Source organism: Cyclopterus lumpus, chromosome 3 (assembly GCF_009769545.1).
Source record: "Cyclopterus lumpus isolate fCycLum1 chromosome 3, fCycLum1.pri, whole genome shotgun sequence".
In the NCBI taxonomy this organism is placed as follows: Eukaryota; Metazoa; Chordata; class Actinopteri; order Perciformes; family Cyclopteridae; genus Cyclopterus; species Cyclopterus lumpus.
In genome coordinates this window covers 23,739,021-23,759,046 of record NC_046968.1, presented here as the reverse complement: position 1 = coordinate 23,759,046, position 20,026 = coordinate 23,739,021, and the positions used below count along the sequence as shown (strand labels likewise).

General features: G+C 43.1%; 3 protein-coding genes across 4 annotated transcripts; 2 read left to right on the top strand and 1 right to left on the bottom strand.

Moving 5' to 3' along the window:
* Positions 1 to 1,016: 1,016 nt before the first annotated feature.
* LOC117728347 (EGF-like repeat and discoidin I-like domain-containing protein 3) lies at positions 1,017 to 10,773 on the top strand. Of its 2 annotated transcripts, none has more exons than XM_034529231.1 (10): positions 1,017 to 1,237; positions 3,795 to 3,920; positions 4,012 to 4,143; positions 7,355 to 7,468; positions 7,794 to 7,975; positions 8,064 to 8,219; positions 8,305 to 8,449; positions 8,945 to 9,147; positions 9,243 to 9,398; positions 9,902 to 10,773. In XM_034529231.1, the coding sequence occupies exons 1-10, from the start codon at positions 1,162 to 1,164 to the stop codon at positions 10,043 to 10,045; spliced, it is 1,434 nt and encodes a 477-aa protein (XP_034385122.1). In that variant the 5' UTR covers positions 1,017 to 1,161; the 3' UTR covers positions 10,046 to 10,773. The 2 variants fall into 2 exon arrangements, with proteins under 2 accessions (XP_034385122.1, XP_034385127.1); XM_034529236.1 differs by having other exon boundaries at positions 8,963 to 9,147; positions 9,902 to 10,689.
* Positions 10,774 to 12,227: 1,454 nt separating this feature from the next.
* LOC117728367 (hyaluronan and proteoglycan link protein 3-like) lies at positions 12,228 to 15,348 on the top strand. The gene is made up of 6 exons (XM_034529237.1): positions 12,228 to 12,247; positions 12,801 to 12,971; positions 13,072 to 13,294; positions 13,377 to 13,522; positions 14,003 to 14,305; positions 14,994 to 15,348. Exons 2-6 carry the CDS (start codon positions 12,845 to 12,847, stop codon positions 15,278 to 15,280), a joined length of 1,086 nt encoding a protein of 361 aa, XP_034385128.1. The 5' UTR covers positions 12,228 to 12,247; positions 12,801 to 12,844; the 3' UTR covers positions 15,281 to 15,348.
* Positions 15,349 to 15,956: 608 nt separating this feature from the next.
* LOC117751234 (clumping factor A-like) lies at positions 15,957 to 18,417 on the bottom strand. The gene is made up of 2 exons (XM_034562928.1): positions 18,327 to 18,417; positions 15,957 to 17,186 (listed from the first exon to the last, which is right to left on the bottom strand). Exons 1-2 carry the CDS (start codon positions 18,348 to 18,350, stop codon positions 16,806 to 16,808), a joined length of 405 nt encoding a protein of 134 aa, XP_034418819.1. The 5' UTR covers positions 18,351 to 18,417; the 3' UTR covers positions 15,957 to 16,805.
* Between the last annotated feature and the right edge of the window lie 1,609 nt (positions 18,418 to 20,026).

The following is a 20,026-nucleotide window of genomic DNA, read 5'->3' as shown; positions in this document are numbered from 1 at the left end:
GTCGTTTATTTATTTTTTTTGTGATGTATATTTTGGTCGTAGACGATCCTCTTGTTTTTGTATTACATGTTTCATTTTTTATGAAAGTGTTCCAGAGAGTCAGAAACGTTATTTAAAAAAAGAAGCCCCAAACGTTTCCTGAACGGGACACGAACGTGAGCAAAACCCTGTTACATAATATTTCACTATCTACTAATCCGCATATACTGGCATGCTCCAGCAGATGCTGTTATAATTGATAGGCTCACCTGATGGATATGATTTCTACAGCAACAGCAACAAATACAAATTATGTTATTATAATTCACAACTTTAGGAGCACACAAATCCACTACAATGCATGTAATGGATGTGTGTGTTACTTATTGCACGTATAGGTAGATATTTAGACACAGCTTTTAAGTGCCCAATGAGTCTTAAGTCACTCTCACCATTAGTAAGAGGACACACTCGAGAAGATGGGATTCCTATTGCAAGGACAACATAATATCCACGTGATGGCGACAGAGTTTAACAGATTGCTCTATGAAGCTATATTAACCATAGTAATGCATAATGTATAAACAGTCAACTGAAGTGTAATTGTGCGAGGTTCCCTGTGAAAACGGAACAATAATGCAATGTCTAAAGTAAAGCAGACTATTCTTTTTGACAATTGTATGTATACTTACAACCTATACATAAACACGTCTGGCCTCAGAACTGGAGTTGGATGGTGCCAACTGTGTTCCTAAATAGTTGGCAAGGGTCAAATGCGGAGTTTTCCCACGGGGATTGGATTAATCCGAAATACAAAATTGTTATTTCACTCCAATTGTCACGCCTCTCGTCCCAAAATCGGACATTTGGGAGTTGGACCTCACTAATCAAGCCTGTAATTGAAACATGGCCATTATTAAATGTGTCTCTATATGTCATTCTGAGCAAGGAAACGTTCGTGCCTATGTTTACAGCCGAGCTCTCCGCCCATGTAACGTCACATGTTCTTAACCCGGGTATTATCGAAAAATCCCAGCTCCCTCATTCATCCCCTTCGTCCTTCCTTTATATCCCCGTCGGAATTCCAAGATTTCCGACAGCACTTTAAGGCAGCATTAGTTAGAGGTCCAGCGCTGCGAACAAACAAATCGTGCGGAACAAACAAAGTAAGGGTAAACAACCATGAGTCGTCCCGGAAATGTATTGACAGCTACGTTTACGACATTAACTCTCCTACTTTGCCTGTGTTCCGTCAGAGGTAAGTCCTTTTTTAAACAATCGACTCAAATCTGTTTAATCGCGTTCAATCAGAACTCCTGCTGTCTCTTTATGTGGTTGACTAGAGTCTCATAGGTTTCTACTTCTAACACCAGACTTTATTTTATCCAAATATCCCACTGGAGAACTGTTACACAGAACTATGACATCCCTACCTAGTCTTTGTATCCATGCCATTGTGTTAGTTGACCCTTCAGTTCTATTACTTTTACTGACTCATGAGGATCCAGTTTAGTTTGTTCCCTACTGGGTGTCATAGTCTGTTGGTGATGGTAAAAGTGGGTTCTTCAATGACACAACGGGAACTGTCTTTTGTATATATCATAATTACAATTTTCTCTTCTTTATCATCTCTCATCACCAAATTACCCATGAAATACATTCATAAAAAAATATGCATTTCTTTCCAGAACACAGCCAATATGTAATTTGTAAGTCCATTCATCCCAAAATGCCATCTTATTATTGTCACGGTAGAATGCGTGATTACATGTGAGACTACTCTGTTATTACGTGTGAAGCTCTGTTATTACAAAGTACTACTTTACAGAGGGATTGTATCATAAGAGGCAGGTTTGTAAAAATAGACGTTACTCGCAGTGGTGAAATGTAATTTTTTTTCCTGCGAACAAAAGGCATTTTTATTTGAGCTTACATTTAAATGTCTTGTTGTTTTCTTTCTGGTCCCACGAAGAAGTGGGGCCGATGGGGAGGAGAATAACACCATATGTGCTCTTGTCTGGAGCCAACACAAACTAGCTGTCCGCTCATCTAACTTTAGTTCAACCTGGAAATGTGTCCCGCCGACCAGCATCACTTCAAATGCTGCCCAATGTGGAGACTTTGTCCGTCATTGCTGTGGCTGCCCTTCTTCTGATGATAAATGTTTGTGTACATTCGGGGCCTAATTTGCTTTTGCTCACCTGTCAGTCAGGTGGTCTGAGTGTCCTGATCCACTCTGGAGCCGCAACGCTGTCTTGTTGTGTAACTGCTGCCTGCATGTGCACCCTGGCTAATCCTGCAAGCTCTTAATCCTGCACATGGACACATTTAGTTGTCAGGGTTACAGGAAGTAGTCAAGATACTACAGGCTGCATACAAAATGGGTTATTTGTTTACACCTTTTAGGTTTTCCGTTCAAATCAATCCGTTACCTAATATTAATTTCAGTATCCATGCAAGAAATGCTAGCTGTTCTCAAAAAGACACCATTATAGAGCTGAAAAACAAATAACATTCCAACATTTATTCATAGGGCGATTTTTCTTCTTAGGATTTTCTCAACAACGTTCGACTTCATTTTAAACTATTTTATAAAACCACATAACAACTCACATTTCTTTTGCCGTTTGAATTGTTTCCTCTGGTCAATTAGATTGTCTGTCAAAAGGCTCAGATTTGTTCTCATTCCTCAGCAAAGCCAGTCGGCCCTCGTTCTCAGAGGTTTGACAACAACAGTTAGAGAACGGTGACTAAAACCATATTTTAGGCCTCATAGGAGAGTCTGCAGAATTCACACATTTCCTCCAAGAAGGTTCCACCTGTTGTCGCTCGTAGCTTGAACGCCTCTGACTTGGCATCTGTAGTGACTCAACAGGTTTCTTTTTGTTGTCGTTTTTTAAAACACAAAGAATATGAGTTGAGGCTTTGTATATTTGACAGCTTCAGTGTGACTCATATAACTGTGCCTTGCCGCTCCCACTGGAGGTCTTTACCATAATTTCCATAATCCAGCCAGGATCTGTGACTCAGCACTTTGGGCCGAAGCCGCAGCACCAGTACTGTTAAAAACAGAGAAACACAGGAGACCAGATTCTGACTATTAAAACTCTGTATTCTGAGCACCAAGAAGTCAGAAAAGGCCACAAATGCATCCCAAACTCACTTACCAAGATCACTTTTAATATTAAAGGGGCACTCAACCAACTTCACACGTCACGTTCCCTTTCCTCGTCACAGGGAGTGCTATTGTGAGAACCCTGGTGATGTCATCAGGATTATTGGGGCTGGGGCGTGTGGGGGCACGTCTAACCAAATACACTATTGACACTATTCTGTTTTTATAAGTCCCCCAACTTTATGGATGTGCAATACAACATTTCTGGAGGGCACCATTTCAAATGTTTTTCAGGAATGATTTGGTGATGATGCTCTTTGTTTTTGCCTCTCAATCATCTTTATTTTCTCATTTTTAACATACCGAATTCATTCATTTAGCCAGAAAGACTTGGGACAACCTCCAGAGAATGAGTGGGAGCTTGTTCTGTTCATCTGGGGCAATATCATATTTAAGCGATACATAACAACATCAGGAGGCAAAGTGTTTCCCCATTCACAGTGATGCACAACAACAACATGTGTTGTTGCTGCCCTGCACCGACTCGTTCACTGCAGCTACTGCCAAGGGAGACATTGGTGTCTCTGGTATTCATGGTAACAAGTTAATTACCATTATTGCACAACAAAATGGGTCAAATGCAAATTGCATCGGAGGTCTAGTTGGACGAAGAGATTTTATAACCCCCTGTTTCACTCAGGTGACTACTGTGAGGTGAATGTTTGCCATAACGGAGGAACATGCGTGACAGGCATAGGAGAGGATCCGTTCATCTGCATCTGTACGGACGGCTTCGGGGGAGACACCTGCAACCTGACGGAGATCGGTACGTCAAAGTGGAACCTTTTTTGAGGGAAAAGCGCGGGTTACATCGTACGCTTTTACGCCAATTCTCTTCCTTCTTCCATCTTTCCCAGGACCCTGCAGCCCAAACCCCTGCAAGAACGACGGGTCGTGCGAGGTCATCACTCCAACCAGACGAGGAGACGTTTTCAACGAGTACGTCTGCAAGTGCCGGCCCGGCTTCGAGGGAGTACACTGCCAGATCAGTGAGTTACCTGTGGATGTGATTCGTGCTTCTGAGTGGCCTCTCTGGCCCCTGTGGATTCACACGTTTACGTCCTCCATAAATATCTTTGAATTTTGAGTCAGTTGTCCGTTTATTTGCGAGATGTTTTTCTACGCAATTCATTTGGAAAGCTTTTATTTAAGCATTAAGTGCCGACATGCGTCCAGATACAAAAAAAGTAAGTAATGGATTCTAAAGCAAGGGGGAAAAAAGCAAGCAATTGAAAGCGAGTGAGAGTGAGAATGTCAAGTCACATTTTTGTTCCGACAGGCAGAGTAATACAAATAGCAGAGTGGGCTCCTCCACTTTCAGCAGACTTCCCTGTGAACACATGAAACATTTTCCATCCCGTCACGTCATCAGCGGGGAAAGAGGTGTGCAGTCGGTCTCAGCGTTTTCCATGAAAGAGCCTCATTCAGCGGGTTCGGCGGTCATTCTGTTTGGGCTAATTAGTAAAAGACCACTTTTGAGTCTCTTAGCACGCAGACGCCCTCCGCGTAGGTTCAATGCTGCAACTGTTTGTGCTCGAGCTTGACCAAATCAGATGAAGGAGAAACGGATTTAAGGGAATTCTATCACAAGAATGATTAGAAAAAGGGAGGAAATAGAGGATTATTTCCCCCCCAGGTGTGAAACTGATGATCAAAATCTTCTGGAGTGAAAGAAATGTTTCTGACTATAAGCTTTGTGTGAGCGGCTGCTGAGAGAAAAAGGCAAAGGGACGAAAAAGAGTAACTTGCGTGACTTTACTTCTTATTTTTTTTGTGAATGAACAGCTCTCCCACAGCCCGACCACCAATTGTAGTCTTCCTGCAGATGTGGTCGTCTACTCCCAAACCTTTTCTAATTTTGATTCAGACACACGTCACAGGCAGGACTGTTGGAATGAGGTTTAATCTGTATATTACATACAGTAAATAAAGTCACAGTTAAATCTAATGATATGAGAGATGTTTCAATAGTATATTTCAGATGCAAAGTGACTTTGTAGCTATATTTGCATCTCATTTGATTTGCATAGGTGGGGGGGATTGTATACTTGGCACGAATGTCACGTTAACGGTGTTGCCACAACATGTGAAGGCTATTTCCTGGCCCTTCTCTCGGTCGGATCACCTGCTTCTCAGTGTTGTTATTAGCCGTGTTGTGCCAGTCTGGTCACAGTCAAACAGGCATTCGTTTCTAAGTGGTGACCAATCCTCTTAGTGTTAACGGGAAAAGCAATTAAACTGACCCATGTGGCATTACGTCGACCTGCCATCTGCTTTAGTTCTAAAGTCTGGTAGAGTTAGCTAGAGAGGGGAAATAAGGCTGGACGAGTTACATTTAACCTAACATTTTCCTCTGGGATCTTGTTTTGTAGTTTGTCACGAATGTTAAACAGATCTCAGCTCATAATCAGTAGATTCAGACGGTTTCTTTCGGTATCGGGGAGAAATCCAGCTGATTGTTGTCTTTTTGCGATAGGAAAATTAATCTCCAGTAGCCAAAGCAGCGGGACTCTACACGATAGATATGCACCAGAATGTAAACAAAAGAGTGAAAAGCACAGTTAAATAGTCAGACATTGAACGTGGGATAGCTTTAGTGCATTGGGGACATTCAGTGCAGGATCAAGCTGACTGATGTTCCAGATGTGGGACAGTGCGAACCTCGATAGAAGACCGGAAACTGCAGTTAGGCGTGGTCTCAAAGGGGAGCTTAACGTCAGTTTCCTGTCAAGGCGGCTTGGTTCGATTTTAGTCAATAACGCTCTCTTTATTTTTTCTTTTCAATTCTAATCTGTGTCTCCTCCTATTGAAAATAACACAGTATTTGGTGAATTTGGTCAAGCTTTTCCAGCATGCCACCTCCCATTAGATACACAACCACTGGGTTTAACTAAATCCAGTTCTATTTCTACTTTTATCAGGGCAACTAACAGTAACACATTTACACTACTTTCAGCTCACTTCTTGTATTTTTTTGAAGGCAAGGTTAAAATATATTCTGTGGTTGAAATATGATATTATTTTGTTGGCATCTAAATATAAGATACATATATATTTTATATATATTATATATATATATATATATATATATATATATATATATATATATATATATATATATATTATACAAATATATAGAGCTGCACTCTGACCATCGGTTGGGTTGAGGAAAAACATCATAAAAAAACTATAATTTCCAGAAGAACCCCTGTTTTTGACCAGATCATAATGTAAATACAAAAAGACTATAACAACCATTAAATACAGTTCTTCCAGCAAAAACAGCACTGCTGCTATTCTGATCAGCTTTCCTGCAGTTACCCAGTGGACTTTTTGCATAGACAAACTGTATTATATCGCTTGGTCTTATGTCTGAATAAGAGGTTGAACTATCATCTCTCTCACAAATTGTTTTATCATCCCCCTGTGAAAATATGTAGGTCATTTTATCACAATCATCATCCTGAGCCGGATAAGCCGTGAAGACATGCTGTTCCAGCACGCCACCTAGTGGAAATCAGACGGCATTACGTGTTCAGCGTTCAAAAGGGAGACAAGAAAGTGACCACAGACTTGCTTTGTTGCTATGGCGACTGTGGAGGAAAAGAAGGCGTTTGTTTGAGAAACAAGATCTTAAGTAGATCGAGACAAAGCTGGGAAACCGTGCATATGACATTTATTGACTCATTGTATCAGTAAAAATGTATTTAATATATGATATATATCCGTTTATCCGGATATCTGAGCTGTTATTATTGTTATTATTATAATTATTTTTTATACAGTTGCCACAACAGTTTGTGGGCTAACTGATGATGAAGGGATATAACCTCGTAAAATACCCTGTGTATGTTCACATTCATCGAGTCATGGCACAGAATTACAATGATCAACCGTGACCTTTCACCTTTAACTGGCTGAGCCTTTTCAGCTGGTTGCCAAGGTTGTCCCGCCTCCTCAGTGCTGCCCTCGGGGGCATTTCTGTCATCGTGAACAATTTAAAAGAAACTACTTACGTTGGAGACACAGTTCGGCTATTGTGGCCCTCCACCTGCCTCGACCTCCCTCCGCTCTCTGTCTAAGGGCCGTCTGTGGTGCAGGTGTGCACCACATCTCTAACAACCATCTTTTTTTGTGATTCCTGACTGAAGTTAGTTTGAGGAGTTGAAAATAAGGCAATGGTTGTTTGTTTTTTTTCAGATGTGAACGACTGTGCCAACCAGACCTGTAAGAATGGAGGGGTATGTCGAGATCTCGAAGGCGACTACACGTGCCAATGCCCCTCGCCGTACGTTGGAAAGCAGTGCCAGCTGAGTACGTTCACCAACTGTTCGTTTTATTTCACACAAAAAAACAACAACATTTTTTTTAAAAGGTATAAATTAAATTAAAATGTTGTATTTTACTAGTACTACTAGTGGTTAGTCACACATAACTAAATGTTATTTTGAGTGGACAATTTGGAAAAATACATAATAAAGTGCCCAAGTTTTTTTTTTACAGCACTATTCAACTTGATTTAACGTGATTTATATTATAGAGAGGTACAAATATGGTTAAATTCAAGACTCACAAATACTCACAAATGGGAGAAAGTGTAGTAACTTGCTCGATTAACATTTGAGTGGCTGTGTCCCAGGTTGCGTTTCTCTGCTGGGGATGGAGGGAGGATCGATCGTGGAGTCCCAGATTTCCGCCTCCTCTTTGCACCACGGCATTCTGGGTCTTCAGCGCTGGGGCCCGGAGTTGGCTCGACTCAACAACCAGGGCATCGTCAACGCCTGGACGTCGTCCGCCCACGACAGGAACCCCTGGATCGAGGTGGGAGAACCGAGCACTTTGAAATCGCGAGGCCGATGACTGAGAAGGCCGGGAAGCTGACTAACACATGTTCCCTTGTTGACAACAGATTAACATGCAGAAGAAGATGCGTCTGACGGGCATCATCACTCAGGGTGCCAGTCGCATGGGCACGTCGGAGTACGTCAAGGTCTTCAAGGTGGCGAGCAGCTTCGATGGGAACGCTTACACCACTTACAGAGTGGATGGCCAACGGAGGGACAAGGTCAGAAGACCTCCCAAAGAAGTTACCTCCAATGTCTACCAGCAGAAAGCTTCTCATAATATTTCCCTGTGTCGGTGTGCTCCAGGTTTTCATTGGCAACACGGATAACGACAGCACCAAGACCAACCTTTTTGACCCTCCTATCGTGGGCCAGTACGTCCGCATCATCCCCGTGGTTTGCCGCAGGGCCTGCACGCTGCGCATGGAGCTGGTGGGCTGTGAACTCAATGGTAAAACATGGTTTCTATTGTTTTACTGTGTGGATTTCTTCTGGCTGAGGTTCCACTGAAAAGCAAAGTCTGCGTATCATGGCCTCCATAAAGCTGTGGTTAGATAGAAAATGTACTGTATACACAGTATTCTGTGTGGAGACATCTCACTGTTTAACAGTTTTTAAAGCACACACAGAGCAAGAATAACAACACCTTCATGTCTTTGGTCCTCCTTCGAACATAACATGTAGAACATTTACACAGAAACATGGTGGATGGTGGACACTTTACTCTTTCTTCCGCTCTGTACGCCTCTTTCTGCCCCGTCCTCTTGGTCAGTCTTGGGTGTGAAAAAAGGATTTAAAATCAATCGCATTCTTCTGAATATTTTTTCAGGTGGATGAAAGTTGAATTTAATTTCTTCGGGTGTATTTCTCTCTTTCCTCTTCCTCTTTCTGTCACGTTGGGGCTTCCCCGCCGTCCCTCTTTTTTCCGTCCGCTTTTGATTCACAGTTTATTCAAACGCGGCAGGTTGCTCCGAGCCTCTGGGAATGAAGTCTCGCCTCGTCTCCGACGGGCAGCTTTCGGCCTCCAGCTCTTTCCGCACGTGGGGCATCGATACCTTCACGTGGCACCCTCAGTTCGCCCGACTGGATAAGCAGGGAAAGACCAACGCCTGGTCTCCTGCACACAACAACCGCTCAGAGTGGATCCAGGTGAGGGGGGGGGAGAAAAGAAAAAATTCACTACGAGTAAAAGTGTCCTTCAAAGCCATTGCAGAGTATAACCGTGTCCTTTGTTCCCTCACCAGGTCGATCTAGAGAAGACAAAGCGCCTCACAGGCATCATCACTCAGGGGGCCAAGGACTTTGGGGTGCTGCAGTTTGTGACACTGTTCAAAGTTGCTTACAGTATCGATGGAGAGTCCTGGAGTCTGGTGAAGCAGGAGAACACCGGCAACGATAAGGTCAGACACACACGTGAATACTGTGTATGTACGTCATCGTAAACGAGTCTCATTTCTTGCTGGAGAAATGGAGCCGTGGCTTCTTTCTTTGAGGGAACGAGGAGGACATTTTGTTAGCTACATTAGCTGGACCCAGATGATGCAATAAAACTGCAGCTTTGAAGTTTTTTACTGAGCACAGAGCAGCCGACTTGTAACATAATGACGCTGCCCGGGGGGCTTCGTCTGAAAAGCTCTGAACGTCCGGGTGGGGCTGTAATGATCTGGGTCGTAAGGTTGTCAGAAGGCAGCGCAGCTACGATTGATTGACAACCCCCTGATGGTCCGGTCGATAAGACGTTCGGTGGGTGCATTCATTGCAGTGTGCCCACTTCCTTCCTCATCCTTCTGGTCCTTCTTACAACAGAACCGTCAAACTTGGCCCGAACGTGCTTTGTACAAGAACTTCTGCTCAATAGTTCATTATTTCTTACTTTAACCACGACCGTAACATTTATTTGCAGCTTTTCCAAGGCAACATTGACAACAACGCCCACAAGAAGAATCTCTTCGAGCCTCCGTTCTACGCCCGGTACGTCCGCGTCGTCCCTTGGGAGTGGCACGAGCGCATCACTCTGCGCATGGAGCTGCTGGGTTGCGATGATTAGAGCCTCCTCCATCCAACAGTGCTCCGTCCTCATCCGGCCGCTCCATCTCCTCAACCGCAGAGGAATAAAGGTCCTGTAGGCTGCTGGGACTGTGACACTTGTAGCACTTTCTAACTTTAATGTCCATGTCGATACCATTTGTTTTCACACGTTGTTTGACGTACAGAGTCCTGTATGAAGTATCAATGAGTTGAATTTTAATAGCGTTGGATAAAAACTAACTTTGCTCTTGGTTCATTTTATTTACTCCTGATCTCCTGATAGTCGTGCTCTTCACCTCAAAGCTAAATTGCCAGTTTTAACCAGTTAGCAACCCCATCTTTTTGTTTTAACAGTGTTCGGAGGACAGATGACAAATGACGCAGGGCCTGTGCAATAATATTTTTGTATTTTGAACAATCCTGAAAGAGATAATAATGTTCAAGAGTGGAAAATTAAAATGTGTCAAATTTGAACTGCAGCCCACAGATCTGTCAATCAAATGTTGGACTTTTCATGTATTCTTTACACATTTCAGCTGATTTTCTTTCCACTTAGTTCTTACAAATAGATTCGTTGCAATTTAAATAATTTTTACAACAAATGTGAAATGTGTAGAAAGATGTGTAGAAAATTAACATTGTTTTACATTCTTTTTTTAATTATAATTATTATTAGTACTATTATTATTATTATTCATTGTTGGTCTTGAACTGAGATCGTTTATTAAATATTAAAATTGTAATCTTTTTTTTGCTGTTTTAAAGAGACACAACACATGTCTTTCTCATGTTGTAGTATATGAGCTGATATACTAAATGTCCCCAGTTACATAATAGTTTATTTCCCACTGCATACAATGTCCTGTATGACCAAATGTTCTGCATGAGCAGGTCATTGAGGCCACATACAGAATATACAGGGGACAAAAAGGGAGCAGCGTGAAGGAGATGAACTCTCCATTTAGGAAGCATCTCTGCGTTGTTCAGAAATTGATATATCTGTAACATATCGCAGCAGAGGAAGGTACAGTATGACTTTGTATTTCAATTTGAAGCTCTCAGAACATTTCCAATACCAAAAATGCTGCATTCTGCTTCCCAACCACAACAAGATAAGTTGGGATTCTTCTCCACGCTGGACTACCGGGCTTCGGGCCTGCTGTTTACAAGAGTAATTACACCCTGTTAGGCACTCGTCTCCCGGCTAAACTCGCAGTCCTGGTATGTTTGGCCCCTGGCAACGGCTTTCATCTCTATGAAATGAACACGGCAAAGGACACACATCTGCCTCACCGTGCGTGTCCATGCCTTGCTGCATGTAGATATGTGTATGTATTGTATGTTTTGCACAGCATAGCACAGTTTCCTATAAAAGATCACAGGGCCTCCAGGAGAAGATAAAACACATATACCAGCTGGAGTCATCTGCTTTCAGAGAGCTCTGGAGTTTTCTCCCAAGTTATCTCTCCACAAACAGCTGTGCGACTTGAGCTTAAATCTAATGGTTGGCCCTACAGTAATAACAACAATTGTGATTCTATAACTCATCTGTGCTTTAAGATAGTTAGTCATTCACCCGGTGCACTTAAACAGTTTTGCAGTATAAAAATGTTATCACATTTGATCCAATTTATATTTATACTGTGCTCTAAAGCAGATTTAGCCCTCTGAACTGTCTTAAAAAATAAAACTGAATGGTTTGGAGGGATAACATAGTGTTACGTTTTGCAGTATATATATATATATATATATATATATATATATATATATATATACATTATATATATGTATATATATATACTGTATATATTTGTAGTTTTGCAGAATATGCTGTGAAAATGCAACAAAAAAAAAGAAAACGCACATTTGAACAAATCCATGCTAGACTTTTAAAAACAATAGCAATATTTTTTTTCCCCATTCTTAATTTTACTATGAATGTGAAATGCCGACGTATGACATTGGGGGACATCATTGTACTCCTTCACTCTCTGGCTGCAGCAACACCCTCGGGTGGGGTTCCAGTCCGACTGCAGGTCCGCATCGCAGCCCTCTTACGTCACGGACTACAGATGCACCGCTTCAGCTCCTCTGCGACCTCTTGAAGAAACTCATTTGTTCCCAGCAGACTTCTTCTGACATCTGCTCCGCAACATCAAAGCTTTTCCCCTTTTTCGACAAGGATTTAAACCCCGCGAGCAGAATATCAAAGTGTTTTACGGTAAGTGAGGAAAAATCAATCAAATATGTGTCCAATATGTGTTCGGTAATCTTTTAATACACGAGTCACGTTATCGGTCAAATCAGCTTCTGAAATTCGCTTTACGAAATATAATGTGTATTAGACCTTTTGTATTTGGTCATTTTCACTTCGTCCAGGTATTTTACATCGAGTCAAACAATGTCACAGGTGCTGCAATTATGGCAATAACTGAAATAGTTCCAGACGACCTGCAAATGAACACTTATTCTGCAAATAATCAACATTTCTCTCTTTTTAAATCGTTTTTTTTTTTTTAAAGCAGCAGCTTGTGGGGCGTCAGAATGCTTCACACATTATTTTATTATTCTTTTTCTACTAGCACGTGTCAAATGCTTAAAGTTGTTGAAGTGGCCAAAATTACAGTTTCATAAAAAAAATTAGATGGAGCTCAGCAACGCGGTGTCATGCTGACCTCTACTGACACTGTCCGGTCACAACATCGAAATGTACAAACAGAGCAGGTTGTATAAAAAACAGTCGTACAGAAGGCATTATTCAACTGTGATTTTAGGGTCGGAGGAGCCAATCAGATTTCTGTTTGAGGATCAGGATTTGATGATGATCTGTTGCCTCCAAACTCTGCTGCTGTTGGGGGCTCAGCTGCTTCTCTCCCTGGCTGCCCCCACACTCCCAAACAACTTCTTCTACCACGACTACCTCAAGGGAAATGGCAACAAAGAAAGTATGCACAGGATAAATGTTGTGTTTTATATAAAAAATAAAATCAAAGCGTTCTCTTCGTCCACATTCATAGATGTAACTAATGTCTGTATTTCCTACAGTTCATTTCAGTGGCGTGAAGCTCCACGTGGACTCTGCTCAGCCATCAGTGTTTGCGGTCAGAGGGGGCAATGCCACTATGCCGTGCAGGTTTTGGTATGAGCCCGAGTTGAGCTCGCCAAGGGGGGTCCGGGTCAAGTGGTCCTGGCGGCCTGCTGCTGGGGGACATGAGACAGACGTGCTGGTGGCCGTCGGCCTCCGCAGTCGTAGTTTTGGGGCCTTCAGGTTGTTGGAGGGACAAAATGATTCATTCGTGATTTACTCTTTTCTCTCGTGTTTAATTAAACTCAGTGCGTCTGTTGGTCAGGGGCCGTGTGCAGCTCAGACAGGATTCCCCAGGAGACGCTGCGCTTGTGATGAGTAACCTCCTGTTGAATGACACAGGAAGTTACCACTGCGAGGTGGTGGATGGACTGGAGGACAGGAGCACTTCAGTCAATCTGGAGTTACGAGGTACAATGTGTCCATACCATGACTTCCTTTCATTTGACAGGGGCCGGTATTTATTTCTATTCAGAGAAAAATAGAGCTTTGAGTCTGTTTAGGTTTTACTTGTTTTGGTATTGGTATCCACCTGTATGATTGTGAAGTGTATATCTAAATTAAATGTGTTACAAGGGTTTCTTGCTTGCTAACAATGATTCTCACTTGATTCCATTCTTCTGTCAAATAGAAATGTACGGTAATCATATCTGGCAATATTAGTCTCATTGTTATTACGAGTGTGTGTGTAGCAATAGGAGTAACACATTAAAAGGTAGTGGATATTTAAGCTATACAAGTATTAGCTGTAGTTTAATTGAGTTTATTGGCATTTTTCACAAAGCAGTCTTACTAATAACACTAACGATGGGTTTGTTCTATCAAAGTGTCCCAGTGACTCGCCTTTGAAGCCCACATACTGTGTGTAATAATGTCAATTCCTCCACTCAGGGGTGGTGTTCCCCTACCAGCACCCTGGTGGTCATTACCACCTCAGCTTCCCAGGAGCCCAGCGGGCCTGTGAGGAGCAGGACTCCACACTGGCCACCTTCACACAGCTCTTCCAGTCCTGGAAGGAGGGCCTGAACTGGTGCAATGCAGGCTGGCTGGCCGATGGGACGGTCCAGTACCCCATCACCCGGCCCAGAGTGCCCTGCGGCGGCCACGCTGTAACCCCGGGTGTCCGGAGCTACGGTCGACGGCACCTGCACCTTCATCGCTACGATGTCTTCTGCTTCTCCTCTTCACTCCGAGGTGAGGCGGTGTGGGACAAGTTCAAGATCTGGTTCTAGAAAAGGTTTTTTGTTTTGTTTTGTAGCAGGAAAAGCAGGTGTCCCTGATAACATTAACGAGTGCTCAATCAGCCCTTTTCACAGCAGCAAAGTAAACACAGGTGTCATTGATAATATTGATTACAATCCCTTTCTATTAAACGTTACAGCCATTCGAGTGAACCAAGCAATAACAGGGCCATAATTAATGTATTGATGACAGCTGTGTTTACCCTGCAACGCCCTGTCAGAATGGCTGCTGTGAAAAGGGCTGATCAGGACCAGGACCCTGAAACCAAGGCAGCTAATGTCATTATGTACACCTGTGCCTTTCTTACGTTGACGTGTCACATCAATAAGTACTTCAGTCAAACCACTAGAAACATTTCTAAACGTTATACGAGCGCTAGTACACACACTACAAAAAATATTATTTGAACCTTTACATTTCATCTCTAGAAGATTGTACCCACCTTTCCCACCTTATTAATGTTTTCTAGCAAAGGTTTCCCACCGTACAAGCATAATAAGCAGAATAATAGGATACACATTTGAATATATGCTTGAAAACCAGCCAGTTCAAATTAGATGGACTTGGTGTAATGCTAAAGAGCGTCATCCAGCCTGCAGTAGTTTCTCTAAATGTCCCAATAAATGTGTTTCCTTCAAAGGGAAGGTCTACTATCTACAGCCCTCTCACAAGATGAACCTGACTGAGGCTCAGCAGGCGTGTCAGGAGGACGGAGCAGAGATCGCCAAGGTCGGACAGCTCTACGCCGCCTGGAAACTAACAGGGCTGGACCACTGTGACGCCGGCTGGCTGTCCGATGGAAGCGTTCGGTATCCCATCACTAAGCCACGAATACACTGCGGTCCCTCTGAGCCCGGGGTGCGCAGCTTTGGCTTCCCACCTCCTCAGCACAAGCACGGAGTCTACTGCTACAAGTCAGGTGGTTAATTGAAAAGATCCCTCCTCTTCTGTGGAGTCAGAAATGTAAAGTCGCCACATGGTTACTTGAAAACTTGTCATCGCTCATCGAGTAACAAGAAAGATCTGAGGGGTCCTGAGATGTTAAACAGAAGAGGAAAGCTGAAGAAAAAAAAAGCTTTTTTTACGCAAAACTAAATTATATTGAGTTTTTCAGACATTCCTCTCCTTTTCTTGTGATTTACTGGATCCCTTTACAACCTCATGCCTCTAAAACAAAGTAACATGGAGACAAAACCCTCTCATTCTTTGCTTGGCCTGGTTAGTGTTGATGGGTCACGCAGATATAGCTTTCGAGCTATGAGTGCAAAAGGGTGGGAACCACTGGTGTAAACATTAGTCTTCCTTTTATTTCTACATCATATACAGTATTTTTCTCTTCTCGTTTTGTGCACAAGACCAAGGCCTTTACTTCACTGGGATGTTGTTTCACTCGTCGTGCTATTAAGAATAAACATGTAAGCTACATTAAAATAAAAAGCTGTGACATCACAGTTCTACTGTATAATCATGCACCTCAGGTGATGTTCACATCACGATATATTATCACTTATCTTTGTATAACAAATGATTTTTTTAACAATTAAAATTCTTGTGCATCAGATTCTTGTCTGTCTCCACAAATAAATCGGACACCCACACATAAACATATTGCAGGATCTTTATTCGCACAAAAACAATTCTTAACAGATTTCAGACTTAAACAGCAGCTTGATTTGTTTTGTGCATTTGAGAAACACTGGCCCAGAGTATTAGTAATGTCCCACAATGCATCTGTACCTGCATAAATCTTTGCTTATTCGTTAATAACCATACGGTACATCTCTTACAGTGTCAAAAGTATACGTTTAAATGCAGTGTGTGAACCAATTGTTTTAATACAAAGCATTTTACTTTTTGTTTCGAAGTACTCAAACATTGTGGCTGTTCTCATACTGATTAATGCCACATAAAAATAAAAAAAGATTTACGGAGTAAAAGAAAAGCGTCCGTTAGCAGCATGCAGGGCTAAAGAATATTCTTAAGATCCAAAATGGTCAAACCTGCTCATCCTGTGTCAGAAACTTCCAACATGTATACGACTTAAACAAACCAGAGACCCTATTTCATAAAAGGTGATTTGCGAGCACCGCTTACAGGTGATTGTCAAATTGTGGCGTCATTTTTCACAAAAAACTATTGCAGACAAATAGCAGATTTGAGTGCTACCAGCTTTCTGAACGCTAATGTGTGAGCCACCAGCACAACATTAGTTTTGATCAACGACATACTTTTAAACCAACAAAGTCAAGAAATTATGTAATTTAGCTTGTTGCCGATGTTGAGCCCAGAAGGCAAATGGAGCATTTTAACAGTGAATAGTAACAACGCTCCAGAGCTTGTAAACGATCCAGTTTGCACCTCCAATGAAGACTCAGTGTATTTCTTACAAATCTTTCAATAAAACTTAATAAACAGGAAACACAAAAATAATTTGCGTGGATGGAAACGCTTTCTACTCAAACTCGGCTTCGAAGAGGAGTCTCTCGATCTTCATCCTGACCACAGACTTCTTCTGCGGGGACAACTTTTTGAACAGTTTCACAAGGTTCATGAAGTAGTATTCATCGCAGTCCTGTGGTTTTTCAATGTTCGTCAGTACAGTTTGGTCACATTTAGAAGACTCCCTTCTCCTCTTCATCCCCACAGTGTCACATTCAACTAGCTGGCTGCAGCTCGCTCCTTGGCTGAGTTGGTTGTCCGAATCTCTGATGCTGGCGACATCGTCACTGTCGCTGTCTCCTTCGCTGCTACTGTTGCTGCTACTGTTGCTGTTACTGTCACTGTCGCTGTCACTGTCGCTGTCTCCTTCGCTGTTACTGTCGCCGTAGCCTTCCTGTTAGGAGAATACAGATGTTTTTTTGTTTTGTTTTAAACAACGAAAAAAATGTGGGATGTCCATTGTCACAGATTTAACTTTCAGGTGGTATAAGGCACAATTTGTGATATAAACCAACTGTAGCTGGAGTTTGAAATATTTGCAAATGAAAAAAAAAAAAGTCTCCTCTTTAGATTTTTGTAGGCAAGTCCATTAAATCAATCACTGACTAACTACTTTAAGAGGGAAATCCCTCCTTTGGCACCGGATGACTTCACAAACAGGATGTCGATTGTCCATTACACCCTATCGAATGCAACTTATGATGTCTAAAAAAAAAAGTACCTGAAGAACAATGGAGTTACAGAGACAATGATAAATCCCCAAGATCACAATCATAAAATGTGACGCTTTGGCACAGGCCGGTTATATTCAGTAATAAAATACAAAATTAAATTATTCTACTGACGGCTAGAAAAAGCTCCGTTCATTGATGAATAAAATAAGGAGGAATTTCCTTCATACCCAAGCTTTAGTTACATCACAACAACACTTAAACATTAAAGTGCATCATACATGATCACAGGCTGACTGTGCCATGTTAAAGGATGTCATCCATTGCAGGAGAGGTTGATCAGCTCAGAGAAAAGCACAAATTAGTTATTTACACCTGAAGTTCTTATTTAGTTCGAGTCTTATTTTAATGAAGATTAGGTCCCTTTTGAGTCTCTGAAAGTTTGTTTTTACGTCGGTTACCTTTTCGCCGTGATAACTTTAAACGTCCTACTCCTGATCTGTTGTTTCAAAAGGGGGGAAATACTTTATACATTGACCGATATATAAAAATAATAATAATAATAATACAAATAATGCAAAGTAAAAGTTGTTTCTTCGGTTCAGTAAAGCTAACACCAACATATTAGACGTGGTCGTGATTTAATTCGTTAATAGTTACATGACAAAAACATGTGTTGCGTCTCGTTTAGCTTAGCGAGACCATTAACTAGCTAGTTAGCTCGTAGCTTGGAGGAGGTTTTTAACGGTAGTCCACTAACCAGCGTTACATGGGCTGAGCCATGAAAACAACATAACGGTCACGTGTCAATAAATTACTACGAGTATAAAAAGTCGTGGTCGTTCGTTCGAGGATTTACTTACCTTCATGTGTTGATCTCTGTTCATGTTTTCAACTGAAAAGTTAAATGCAGCTGTGGTTGCTGCTTCTTCTTCTACTACTACTACTTCTTCTTCTGCTCCTCCTTCATTGGCGGTGCAGGCGCCCCACCGCCGCCTGCTGGACAGAAGGGGAAATGAACGTAATCGTTTTTGTTAAAACGCGTGAAGGGAAATACCTTTTTTAATGCTAGTTCCCTTCACTGCTCACCATAAACCCAACACACTCCAGAGGTAAACGTTGATTGGGTATTTTTTATGGTCTCTGTGTCCCATCCTTTTTTGTTTGTGTTTATATTGGGATGTCTTGAGAGGTTGGGATCGTGAGGTGAGGCGTGGGTACACAAATCAAGACGACAAGCAGTGGTTTTCTGACACAAAATTCACACACACACACACACACACAGCTGCAAGAACAGCTGAACAAACTGATCACCTGCATTCTAATCTGTCAATCAAGGCCGCCGGCTCGCTTCATCAGGACCCCCTCTGCCAATAATCTCTATAGCCAGCCTGCTTTTCACAAATACTTGTTTTCATCTTACCTGCTTTTCCATCCATCCATCCATCCATCCATCCATTATCACCCGCTTATCCGGGGTCGGGTCGCGGTGGCAGCAGGTTCAGCAGGCCGACCCAGGCTTCCCTCTCACCCGCAGCACTTTCCAGCTCATTCTGGGGGATCCCGAGGCGTTCCAAGGCCAGCCGGGAGATATAATCCCTCCAGCGTGTCCTCGGTCTTCCCCGGGGCCTCCTACCAGTTGGACGTGCCCGGAAAACCTCTAATGGGAGGCGTTCAGGAGGCATCCTGACTAGATGCCCGAACCACCTCAGCTGACTCCTTTCGACACGAAGGAGCAGCGACTCGACTCCAAGCTCCCCCCTGATGTCCGAGCTCCTTACCTTATCTCTAAGGCTGAGCCCGGCCACCCTACGGAGGAAGCTCATTTCGGCCGCTTGTATCCGAGATCTCGTTCTTTCGGTCACGACCCAGAGTTCGTGACCATAGGTGAGGGTTGGAACGTAGACCGACCAGTAAATGGAGAGCTTTGCCTTCCGACTCAGCTCCCTCTTCACTAAGACGGACCGGTACAGCGCCTGTTTTACTGCTGCAGCCGCACCGATCCGCCTATCGATCTCCCGCTCCACCTTACCCTCACTCGTGAACAAGACCCCGAGATACTTGAACTCCTTTGCTTGGGGTAGGCAGTTTGCCCCCACCTGGAGGGAGCAATCCGCCGGTTTCCGGCAGAGCACCATGGCCTCAGATTTGGAGGCGCTAACTCTCATCCCTGCCGCTTCGCACTCGGCTGCAAAACGCCCCAGTGAATGCTGGAGGTCACGGTCCGAGGAGGCAAACAGGACCACATCATCCGCAAACAGCAGAGAGGCGATCCCGAGACTCCCAAACCGGATCCTCTCCGCCCCCTGGCTGCGCCTAGATATCCTGTCCATGAAGGTCACAAACAGGACCGGTGATAAAGGGCAGCCCTGGCGGAGGCCAACACCCACCGGGAACGTGTCTTACTACGTGACTTACTACCGAGGAGACGAACCCAGCTCCTACTGCAGGCGTACAGAGACCGGATGGCCCGTGCCAACGGGTCCGGCACCCCATACTCCCGCCGCACCCCCCACAAAAACCCCAGAGGGACCCGGTCGAAAGCCTTCTCCAGGTCTACAAA